This window comes from Amblyomma americanum, chromosome 2 (assembly GCF_052857255.1).
Source record: "Amblyomma americanum isolate KBUSLIRL-KWMA chromosome 2, ASM5285725v1, whole genome shotgun sequence".
NCBI lineage: Eukaryota > Metazoa > Arthropoda > Arachnida > Ixodida > Ixodidae > Amblyomma > Amblyomma americanum.
The window spans coordinates 174,370,456-174,381,683 of record NC_135498.1 but is presented as its reverse complement, the minus strand read 5'-3'; the positions used below and the strand labels follow the sequence as shown (position 1 = coordinate 174,381,683).

General features: G+C 47.0%; 1 protein-coding gene across 1 annotated transcript; it reads right to left on the bottom strand.

Moving 5' to 3' along the window:
• Positions 1 to 714: 714 nt before the first annotated feature.
• On the bottom strand, positions 715 to 5,661 carry LOC144120242 (uncharacterized). The gene is made up of 3 exons (XM_077652643.1): positions 5,487 to 5,661; positions 4,410 to 4,580; positions 715 to 1,056 (listed from the first exon to the last, which is right to left on the bottom strand). Exons 1-3 carry the CDS (start codon positions 5,643 to 5,645, stop codon positions 715 to 717), a joined length of 672 nt encoding a protein of 223 aa, XP_077508769.1. The 5' UTR covers positions 5,646 to 5,661.
• Between the last annotated feature and the right edge of the window lie 5,567 nt (positions 5,662 to 11,228).

Sequence of the window (11,228 nt, the reverse complement as noted above, 5' to 3'; positions counted from 1 at the left end):
CTGGTTCGGCGGTATATCAGCCCTCTCAATCGTGTTTTAAATTTAGGCGTTGATTTCTATTGATACGCCAACAACAGAGTGAGAACGAAGTAAACACCGAAGAAATGGTAGGTTGGGTGCACTAGTGAATGATAAAACAATGAAAAACAAGGCCCTATAGGTCTAATAATAATATAATAATAAAAACATTATTCGCATCACGCATACATGATGCCGGAGGCCTGTAGAAAAAGCTGTCATAATGGCAGCTTGACAAGGCCGAAGGCCCCCGCAACTGCAACAGTTGTCAACAAAAAATAAAACTTAAAAAGTACAAGAGAGAACAAGTGATATTGTTTTGTTGTGCTTTTTTTTCTAATTACTAAAGTGATCACGAAGTTTCTTGAAGTAATGTTCTCAGGTTCTACGCTTTCCTTATGCGATGCATTTAACAATCTTGGCAGCTGGTTTCTTAACATTTACTAAGCACACGTAGTCCTACATGTGTTATCTTGCCACCTCTACTCATTTTAATGACTTCAACAGTGCCGCCCTTCCATAATAAAACGCAGTCGGACGTAGCTACGTAACCGCTTCTAACAACATATCCGGCGCCGCAATTTATTAAGGCAGGCCGATCGCCTAGAAGACCTGCAGTGGGCCTGTCGAATACGCACTGAGGTCTGCCAACCAATAACCTTTCGGACACAATGGAAGTGACATTACGCCGTTGTTTCACTCGCGGCGTCCCCGCAGGAACGAGCAAGTGCCGTTCTGTTGGGCGCCGTCGTCTCCTGCTGGGTTTCCAGCAGTGACCACCTCATCGATCACATCTCCGCGCCCAAGAGCGGGTGACGTCGTGGTCGCGGAGGTCGGCGTGGTCCCCTCCGGGCTGTGCACCCTGGTCTCGTTGATGATCTCCTGCAGCAGCCGGCTGACGAGTTCCACGCGTCTCACGGTGTGCACCGCCAGCGTGCCGGCGATCAGCGCCGACAGCACGAACAGCGCCACTGCGCAGACGCCGAGGCACACCCGAGACAGGCTCCAGCCGGAAGCGCGACCGCCACCGGCCTCTATCTGCGGGGAACAATGGATGGGAACCGTATAATGGCCAGTGCTACGCTTCCAGATTTCTGGAACGTCAAGGTCGATTTTACGTGTGTTTGCTGTGAATACGGGCGTTTCTGGATGGCTGTCAATGGTTCCTAGGTGTTCTATCAAATGACACAGTCCGAAAAGCACTGAAAAGCCTGCGGAGGCGGGGATTCCCTGTCATTATCAAGCCGTAGCTGAGCATATGAGGGTTTGTTGGATGAAGGAAAATGGCCTTTCCTTTTGTCCAAACGGCGGTGCAAACGCAGCAGTCGTCAAGGGTTTGATTGTACCGATAGGAAAAAAATATCAATACTCTATCATTCAGTACGCTACAAATTTCGGGCTACCTTTTCTCTTTATCCCGCTTCTGTTTAAGAACACCGGTGAATGGTGGCGTTGAACGTACTTCACAAAGAAATGGTACTCGTCGGTCTTTACACTGAATTGATTTTCTTCGCAATAGATAACCCCCTTTTCTTGTTCCTGGTTTCTATGATATTCCGATAAGTTCTGATATGGCACTGCTTGTACCTATATATCCTTGATGCAATATATGCTGTACCTATGTGCGCGCTCTTTTTTTCCACACGGGATGCTCTGGATGTTGTACGCTTGCTCCATTTCTTCTTCTTAAGGCGGTCTATCGTTTCTGAAAATACAGTCGCAAGTTCGGCCTCGTGTGTGTGTGTGTGTGTGTGTGTGTGTGTGTGTGTGTGTGTGTGTGTGTGTGTGTGTGTGTGTGTGTGTGTGTGTGTGTGTGTGTGTGTGTGTGTGTGTGTGTGTGTGTGTGTGTGTGTGTGTGTGTGTGTGTGTGTGTGTGTGTGTGTGTGTGTGTGTGTGTGTGTGTGTGTGTGTGTGTGTGTGTGTGTGTGTGTGTGTGTGTGTGTGTGTGTGTGTGTGTGTGTGTGTGTGTGTGTGTGTGTGTGTGTGTGTGTGTGTGTGTGTGTGTGTGTGTGTGTGTGTGTGTGTGTGTGTGTGTGTGTGTGTGTGTGTGTGTGTGTGTGTGTGTGTGTGTGTGTGTGTGTGTGTGTGTGTGTGTGTGTGTGTGTGTGTGTGTGTGTGTGTGTGTGTGTGTGTGTGTGTGTGTGTGTGTGTGTGTGTGTGTGTGTGTGTGTGTGTGTGTGTGTGTGTGTGTGTGTGTGTGTGTGTGTGTGTGTGTGTGTGTGTGTGTGTGTGTGTGTGTGTGTGTGTGTGTGTGTGTGTGTGTGTGTGTGTGTGTTTCTCCCTCCCGTCCTGTGTTAATCTGTGCTAAGTTTTCCTGAATATGTCGCTACAGCAACTGGCCCAACTTTCTACCCTAATGAATCCTTTATCTCTTAACTGCAGTAAAAAAGCACTGCCGCTGCCAGCACTACTACACGGAATTATATGCTGTCCCTGCCTACTCGTCGCCATTCAGTTGAGTTCCTTTTTGCTTCCATCATTTCTTGCTCGGGAGAAATCAGTGCTCGCTGTTTAAAACCGTTTTTTTTTCAGACGTGCAAATAATTCAGCGTAGAATGAAAGGCACTGATCGATCAGTAACAGCAGGTGCCAAAATCACTATGTGCGATCCTCTAACGCCGCAGAGATCAGAGCAACGTTGAGCGACGCTGTATTATTTGATATTATTGTTACGGCCATAGGCTTGGACAAAGATGATGGCGAAGCATGGTGCGTGTGTGTGTGGCGGACGAGGAGGACGAAGTTTGTTCGGGCGCTTGCCCGGATTGCATGGCTACTTGGCTGTTTCTTTCTGTAAATATTAATCCCCTTCTGTAAATATGTATTTCTACCCGCCACATTAATGGCGGAGGTGCGGGGTACCGACACAGCCAAGACAGAATTCCGCAGCGGAGCCCTGCAAAGTTGTTCCACTATGCCACTCGAAGAGAATAATGCACCGGCGCCTGCCGCCCCCACGGTCATCATTGCGCACACAGGCGACCCCGGGACATTCTGCGGGGCACACGGTGTTGACGTGGAGGACTGGTTCGTGATGTACGAGCGCGTCAGCACACATAACCGGTGGGCTCCTACTCTTAAGCTGGCCAACATGACCTTCTACCTGAAGGTCACAGCGCGGGTGTGGTTCGAGGCGCACGAAGACGAGCTCACTAGTTGTGAGATTGCAAGCAGAGACTTCAGGACCTGTTCGGTAAGCCGATCGGCCGACAGCTTGCTGCCAAGAAGGAGCGCCTTTGCCGCGCACAGACATCGACGGAGTCTTACGTAGCGTACATCCAGGACGTGTTAGCTCCTGCTTGAATGTGGACGGCGCGATGTCCGAGAGTGACAAGGTGGGTCACATCCTTAAAGGCACTGCGGTTGACGCCTTTAACATCCACCAATAATTTAACGGGTAGAAGTGTGTGTGTGTGCGTGTGTGTGTGTGTGTGTGTGTGTGTGTGTGTGTGTGTGTGTGTGTGTGTGTGTGTGTGTGTGCGCGTGCGTGTGTGTGTGTGTGTGTGTGTGTTCTCAGAAGGGAATTATATACACAAAGAGACAACCAAGGAGCCATACAATCGGGGGCCAGCGCCCGAATTATCTTCTTTGACCAAGCCTACGGCCCTAGCACTTCACCAATTTATCATTATGTACTACCATTCTCTCATGCCCATCACCATTTCGCTCTTGTATGTCTCTCTGATCGGGACCATCGCTCGGTGGCCCCAGGTAGTGTGACGAAGAAGACGAAGCTGGCAGTGGCACGGGACGGAGCACTCGTGCTAGGCCATCGGCCATTAAATCGTCTCTCTGCCATCGTTCATCACGCCTCATTCTTCGGCTGGCCGCCACGTAACAATATAACCGAAAAAACACGACAGCAGACCGCACGCCGAGTGTGCCGTTTTTTTTTTCACTATATTTTTTTGAGTCAGTCGATAATTTCCGGCGGAACCAGCTGAGTGAAGCAAATCAGTGGCCAGTCCGCTGACGGGGTGTGTTAATAATTTTCCAGCCTTAAATCACCCTTTCCAGAGAGCGGAATGTTTTAAACAGCAATAATGACGTCGATTCTAATTAGAGAATTTGAAGCCGTCCTGTCGCAGTCTTGTTTCTTGTGCCGAAGTTACGCGGCGCATAAAAAAAAAAGGTTGTACCAGGACATCATCCAAGTCATACTCGACAGCAAGGATGATAGAAAGCCTCACACGCCTGCCATACTGCGACTGCTTGCCGTCTAAGTGGAGTGCGCCCACTGGTATTCACATATACACAACACGAGTGAAAGCTTTGCTTAAACAACTAGTTAATGTTCGCGCCCTTATACCAAAGTTCCACCATTTCACAGCAGGATCATTTGGCCTACGTTTAGTTTAAAATCAAAGTGCAGCCCATAACAAAAAGCGTACCCGATAGTCCACTGGCACCCCCGGCGTAGGAGACTCAGCCGGAGCCCGGGCCGCCTGTCGGTGGAGCAGCACTGGAGCTTCTTTTTCGACCAATGGCGACTCCGCCGCTGAAATCGGCTCTTGCGTAGCCGGCTTCTTGTCCGGTGCTATCGATAATCTGCAGGCACTCGCCTGCAAGCGTGCGGAGATGAGCGACGCCGTTACACACAACCGCGCACAATAAAGAACAGCGTGCGGATTACTATGTTTAAGAGACCGGGAAAGCAGCGACACTGTTTGCCGAGGAACGACTCCTCGTAGTATAAACTATGCAGCGATGCAGTCAACATTTCTCTCAGCCCGCGCTTTCTTGTGTTGGCGACCTTGGGTTCTCTTTGCCTCGGTGGGCATTGCGACAGTTTCTGGTTAACGTATATTGAGGCCCACAAATCTCGATGTACAAAGCGCGAACGTGAAGAGAATTGCCGAATTGACGTTGGCCAAAGCCGAAGCACCATCAAATAAAGGCCTGCAGCGTCAGGTGCATGCTACACTGGGTGTTTCACACCGCAAACCAAGCAGTGCCCTCTTAAGGGAAAGTGCGCTGGTTCGCATACATCCAAGCGAAAAGTCATCCTTCCACATAGGAAAATGAACCATCCAACGGGGTGTATCTAGGTTAGATGACCGTCAAGCGGAGCTAGAGAACCACAGCTCTTCTTCCTCTCTGGTTTACGCGACAAGGGCGCATTTCGTGCTTCCTTTCACGTTACAACGGCGTCACGCGCAGTCTCCACGAGAAACCGTTTGCTGCTACCTCTTGCAATCTCACGCAGCGTTGGCCGGTGCGGGAAAGCCGATAAAGTATACTAAAGACAGCATACCGAAGGAAATAAAATTAGGCGGCATATTTTCCACGAGCATAGTGGAAAATAATTGTCATGTGGCAGCAAATCTCAAGTGGTCCACGACAAAACTACGGGCGCGTGTCTCTGTTTCTAACTCTACCGAGCACACAGTACATACATATCACGAGTACCGCGAATCGCAAGAGATGAGCGTGGCGAACGCGTCGTTCAGGCCACACTTCCCACGTACCGCAGTCGATGCCGGGAAAGCAGCGACGTCTTCCTCTCCTCCATGCGTGAACCGTGTCCCTTGTGAGGCAGTAGTGTCGATCGGCGCGATGTCTGCCACAAACAATGAACTGCTGCGGGTATTCCTGGCGGGAGCTTCATCCGTGGTAGTCGCGTCCATGTACCTTGCCTCAATGATGCAATCAGAAGCGTTTTTTTTTTCTTCTTCCGTGCTGCCACTGATTGGGCCACTGGCCACTTACAATAATTGTAAGAACCTTTCGTTCCTGTCGTGCACACATTAAATGACGTTGACTAACATAAAAGTGATAATCCAGAATCGCGAATTAGCGCCGAGTAATGAAGTACTGATTAAATATATTAAAACGAAAAAAAACGAATACTATTGAACGCAGTTTTACGCTCCAAGCAACACTGAGAGCACGTTCATTTTCTCTCAGGGCCTCTCTTGTCCTCATACGTCGTCTTCTACTACTGGCTGCGTTTATTTTGTGCTTACAGATTTTGTGTCCTTAATGAGCCTCCTCTCTCCCGAGGCTACCATTCGCAGGCCTTTTCAAGCGGTACCCGAGAGCTTGTCTTTTCGCAGTGTTACCTTATTTTACTTCGCATTCTTTTTCTTTTAACGAGAATAATAATTATTATTTATTTCCGTCACCATCATTGATGAAGGGGATGGGAATAACAGTAATTAATGCTGGACAAAGTTCCCACCCTCTGTAGAGCAAGCGAGCAGTGGAAGCAACGGCACCTTTGTCACGATAGCCAACAGAAAGTTGAAACTAAGCATATTAAGTACGAGATAAGAAAACAAATGCAAAATTTTGAGTGCCGTGCAGGCAGAGTCGAAGCAACAGTCGCAACAACAATTACAGCAAACAAAAGAAAAACGATTATAGAACTGCGAAATAACACCAATAACAGCAAGCGAGAACAAGCTTACAAAACAATTATTCGACACATAAATGTTAACAGATGCCTAATGAATAGAATATGAAACGGAGGCTTCAAGGAGAATGTAGTAAAGGAAGTTAGGGCACCTTATGCTCCTTATGTCAATATTTGTATCTAATAATTTATTAAGCAGTGATAGAAGTAAAAATGCTACCATTTGGAGCCCATGGTTCCTTCTCACTTGACGTACTACGCATTGTGCTTTGTGACGGCGTGGATGAGTGCAGTAAACAAATTTAATCACGGCTAAGTCAGATATACTGCTTGTGCATCTTCTTTCTTGTATTTTGTAGGTGAATAATAGTCTCACTCTCTCTATATATATATATATATATAAATATATATATATATATATATATATATATATATATATATATATATATATATATATATATATTATTAGAATAATCTTCTTTCTTGTATTGTGTAGGTGAAGAATAGTGAATAAGAATAGAGGTTGAAAACGATAATAATCTTGTGCCTAAAAAATAAGTTTTTTATTGGGTGTTTATTTTGGGAGGTTATGAACCATTCTGAGGGCCCATTTTTTTTTCAAGAACGGCTACTTTCATCAGACTGGTTTATATAGTTGTGCCCCATACTAGTGAGCAGAATATAATCCTCACGAATGCAAACTAGCGCATGTTAGCGACCTTGGCGCCTCTGGGTTGGTGTAGGGCCCGAGGAAACAGAGATGCGAAGTTCCGTAAAGACAGAAGAGCTTTATGTCCAAAAGGTTATAACTTGTGGGTTGCGGGCGAGAGAGAGCTGATACATGTTGGTGGCGCCCTGCATGAATAGAACAAAGGCTCCCCAGGTCCCCCATCATCGTCGCGAGAGGTAGCCTTGGGAGAAGGTCAGGATGGACCTCCGAAGGTCGAAGGGCCGTTTGGCGGCAGTTTATTAGGAGGTGCCGTCGGAGCTGTGGAGTGAGAACAGGCCGCGGCGCCGGTCGCGTTCTTTGCGCCGCTGGAAAGATGGACCGTGGTGTGAACAAAACGGAACAGAGTCCGAAATCGCGCACACAGCCGTAAACCCACGACACGTAGGTTGGAGTGGATCCGGTGCCAGCGACTATTTGCTGTAGCTCGGTGCGAAAAAATTTAGGCTTGACGTCGCGTAGAAATCGCTGCCCGGGCACAACAATGCGAATATTTTTGAGCACAAACTTTGAGCACAAAGAGATGCTAACTAGCAGGCTGGTTAATTAATATAGAATAGTTTAACTATAACTTTTTAACTACAAGTGGAAGGCTCCTTAATTACCGAGAGGCGTGTAGCCTACCGTAAGTGATATCCACATCAGTTAATAGAATTTAGAAAACGCGGTTACCTTCGGCGCTATGGCCTAACAAAGTTTGGCTACGTCGGGTCAAAACACACGCGCTTTCGAGAAGCTTGCAGGCAAAGCAACCTCTCCAGTGCATGTAATTCGTCGAAGCAGCCAAAATTTGTTAGGCCATAGCGCCGAGGCTAACTGCGTTTTCGAAATTCTAAACACTGATATCGACATTACTTACGGTGGGCTACACGCCTCTCAATAATTAAGACGCCAAAAATTATTAGTTAAAAGTTAACTATTCAATATTAGTTAACTAGGGTGCTACTCAGCACCTCCTAGCTATACGCTGATGACTACACTGATGACAATGTACACTGAGAAAAGCGCTCTTAAGACGCTTATTATTCAATATTTTGTGAAGTCTGGTGAAAAACCCTCTACAGCCAAGCAAAAGTGCGCACACAAAAGCAAATTGACAAAGCTATCTAGATTACGGGGCCGTAGAAGGAAAGCCGTTTGACACTTGTGCGCACTGCGGCCTCAGACGTGAGTGAAATTCTGCACGTGGCCATCTACACTGCCAGTCTCCTCCTGAGAAGGTGATAAGAAAGCTTTGCTAACCCGGCAGTCACGCCTTCCGAAAAAAAAAAACGACTGGTTTGCTTCTCAAAGAAAGAGACATTGGTGAAATCAAGTCTATACAGCCGCACCTTTTCAATCCAGAGGCAGAAGACCAAATCTCTCTTCATTAAAAAAAAAAGATTGAAAACAAATAAATACGTGTTAAAATAATCACCACATGAAGATAACTAGTTCTGTCAACAGACATAGTGCACGTTTTTTCGCGGGCTGGTGTACATCCATCAACGGTATTTTATTTAATGGAGGCCTTTTTGTGCCGAACCTGAGACAGTAGATCACCTCCTGCTGTTCTGCCGCCGCTTCTCTCATTTGAGGAAGCGTCTTTTGCAAATTCCATTTCATCAACTGGAATTGCCTGTGTCCTCTGCGGTTGTTCTTTCCATTGGCGCTTCTTTGCTTGGACGAAACGACAGGAGTGTTCGCTCTGCTGTGCGAAATTTCCTTCAAGAAACGCAGCGACTCCCATTCTAATTTCTTTTTCCCGCTCTCAGTTAGTACGGCATTGAAACATTACAGGCATCGTATACTATTATGCACATTAAGCCATTGTCCCGTCTTCGACTTCCAAGTGAACAGGACCCCCTGTCCTTGCGTCTTCCAAACTGTCAGCCCACAATCTATTACTATACTCCTTTTCCCGTCAAAACGTTCCTGTATCCAGCAATTACCCGCCTGTGTCTTGCCCCCCCCCCCCCCCCCCCCCGCCGTGGGTATGTGCCAGCATAGGTTGAGGCCTACCGACCTACCTACTACGCAGTTTCTTCTTAACCCATCAATTGATAGCTCTCCAAAGTATATTATCTTTTATTACAGAAAGCCTTTCCTGCCAACAACGACTGCCTTTAGCCTTAAATCTAGAAAACAGGGAGATCGTGTTGGTGCTTCCTGCCACCGGAGCCGTCCCGGAGTAGAAGCGGAGCGTTGGTATTCAAATTCACATCCAGAGACAGATCTTAGAAAGCCGTATTCTGCTACAAATAACGTATGACACGATGATAAATCACTCGATGCTTTATGTGCAGATGCATTTACAACATTTAACCTGGTACCCCACTGCAATAAATCAGTCATTTGAGGTGTACAGATGATGCGAACGTAGCGGCTGTCGAAGAATCGAGTTCGGCCGGCGGGACAAGTGCTCGCCGTGCGACTGTCTTTGAGCGCAAGGCCAGCTAACTCATTACGTTTCGGAGGGCTGTGCTGCTGCGGATGGATGCGTGGCGCCACCGGTGTTCTCGTCGGAGAGGCCGGAGACGTTTGAGGGGGCGCGAACATTAGAGAACAAAACACCTCCAGCTGATGTGGGTGACGGCCGCAGCCCAAATTGATTTATTTCATATTCCTGATATTCATGGCACGGAGCCAGTGGAGCGCGCTCCCTAGTGCATATGACGTTGCATTCCTAGGCGTTTTAACTACAGCGCTCTTACGTCCGCAACTTCTTCGGCGGCACCCGCCGCACTAGCGCCACTGTACATGTCATACTCCTACAAATGTCATTTCCACCGTTTGCAGACATGGCGAAATGCTGCAGGAAGAAGCGATCCGCTCATCATGGTCCACTATCATGACACCCGAGATGACATATGTAGAAGCATATCAGCTGTTTCAAGGAAGCCTACCACTAATTTTTAAAAATAGCTTCTTTTTCAGGTAGGAGACGCTTTTTGCCGCATGGTAATACCAGCATTCACGGACTCCAGAAAATAGGAAAATCGTGTTAATTAGTAAAGCGATTAACTAAATTCTGATTGTTAACTGTTTAAATTTACCGATAGGCGCCTTATTGTAATTGGATGTTTGTAGCTGGCCGCTAGTAATATAGCCATATTAGACTTTATGCTTGCGTAAACGAGATTACCCGTGCTGCTGAGACTCAATAAATTGGGGCCTTACCTCGAGCCATTCGAAAGCCGTGCTTCTGCGGAGAGCGCAGAGCGACGTCCATCAAATCGCGTCATACCTACCACACGTACCACTTGACAGTCTTCTGCGATTCTCTTCCCTTTTTGCGGGGCAGAAATTGTAACGTTGTACGTGTACTACCATCTGACGCAGTTTGAGGGACTCTATTTCGCGCCGTCGCAAAGCGCATGGTTTTCGAATGACTCGAGAAATGGCCAATATTTGTAGTGTCAATGGGGTAAGGGTAATCACGTTTCCGAAATCCTAAACACTGCTATGGCTGCAACTAACGGCCGGCTACGAATCTGTAATTGCTATCAGGCGCTCATAGGTGATAGTTAAAAAGTTAACTGCACGAATTTAACTAATCGCTTTACCAGTTAATGTGATTCACCTATTTTCTTTTGTGCGCCAAACTTGGTATTACTTAGCCGCTAAAAGCGCCTTTTCCTGAAAAAAAAAGCTAGTGTTAATAACTAGTGGCGGGCTTCACCGAAGCACCTCGTAAATGAGGCTCAATATTGACAGCATAAGAGGCGTTGCCCCAAGCAACGAATAAATGTGGTCCGACCATGAGCCAAAATTACCGCAAAACACAAAAAAAATAACATTAAGGCGATAATTTTATTTTAACTTATTGGCGAACATTATTTAAACCATTTGGCGAAAAGTTACCTGTTTCATTCGGAATATTCGCATGTAGCAAGGTGCAAATTCAAATAGCTTCTAAAGTATGGGGAGAAATTGATCACATAGCTCCGCACATGGTCATGTAATCATTCCTGCCGGTCACCTGTTCTCCATCTTATGCATTCTGTGTACCCCGTGGCAGCACCAGATAGCCCATGTTATCGCCTGTCCACATCACATGCGGAACATCTAAGTCAGTCCTATAATTTTATTCTTCAGAAACGAATGGCCGGAGCTGGAGTGTCAAGCGAGATGGCTGTTTTTTTTTTT

Coding starts and splice junctions, on each gene's coding strand:
- LOC144120242 (XM_077652643.1), bottom strand. CDS start 5,645: ATGGACGCGACTACCACGGATGAAGCTCCCGCCAGGAATACCCGCAGC. Junction 4,581..5,486: donor CTTTCCCGGCATCGACTGCG/GTACGTGGGAAG, acceptor GCACGCTTGCAG/GCGAGTGCCTGCAGATTATC. Junction 1,057..4,409: donor GGGTGCCAGTGGACTATCGG/GTACGCTTTTTG, acceptor TGTTCCCCGCAG/ATAGAGGCCGGTGGCGGTCG.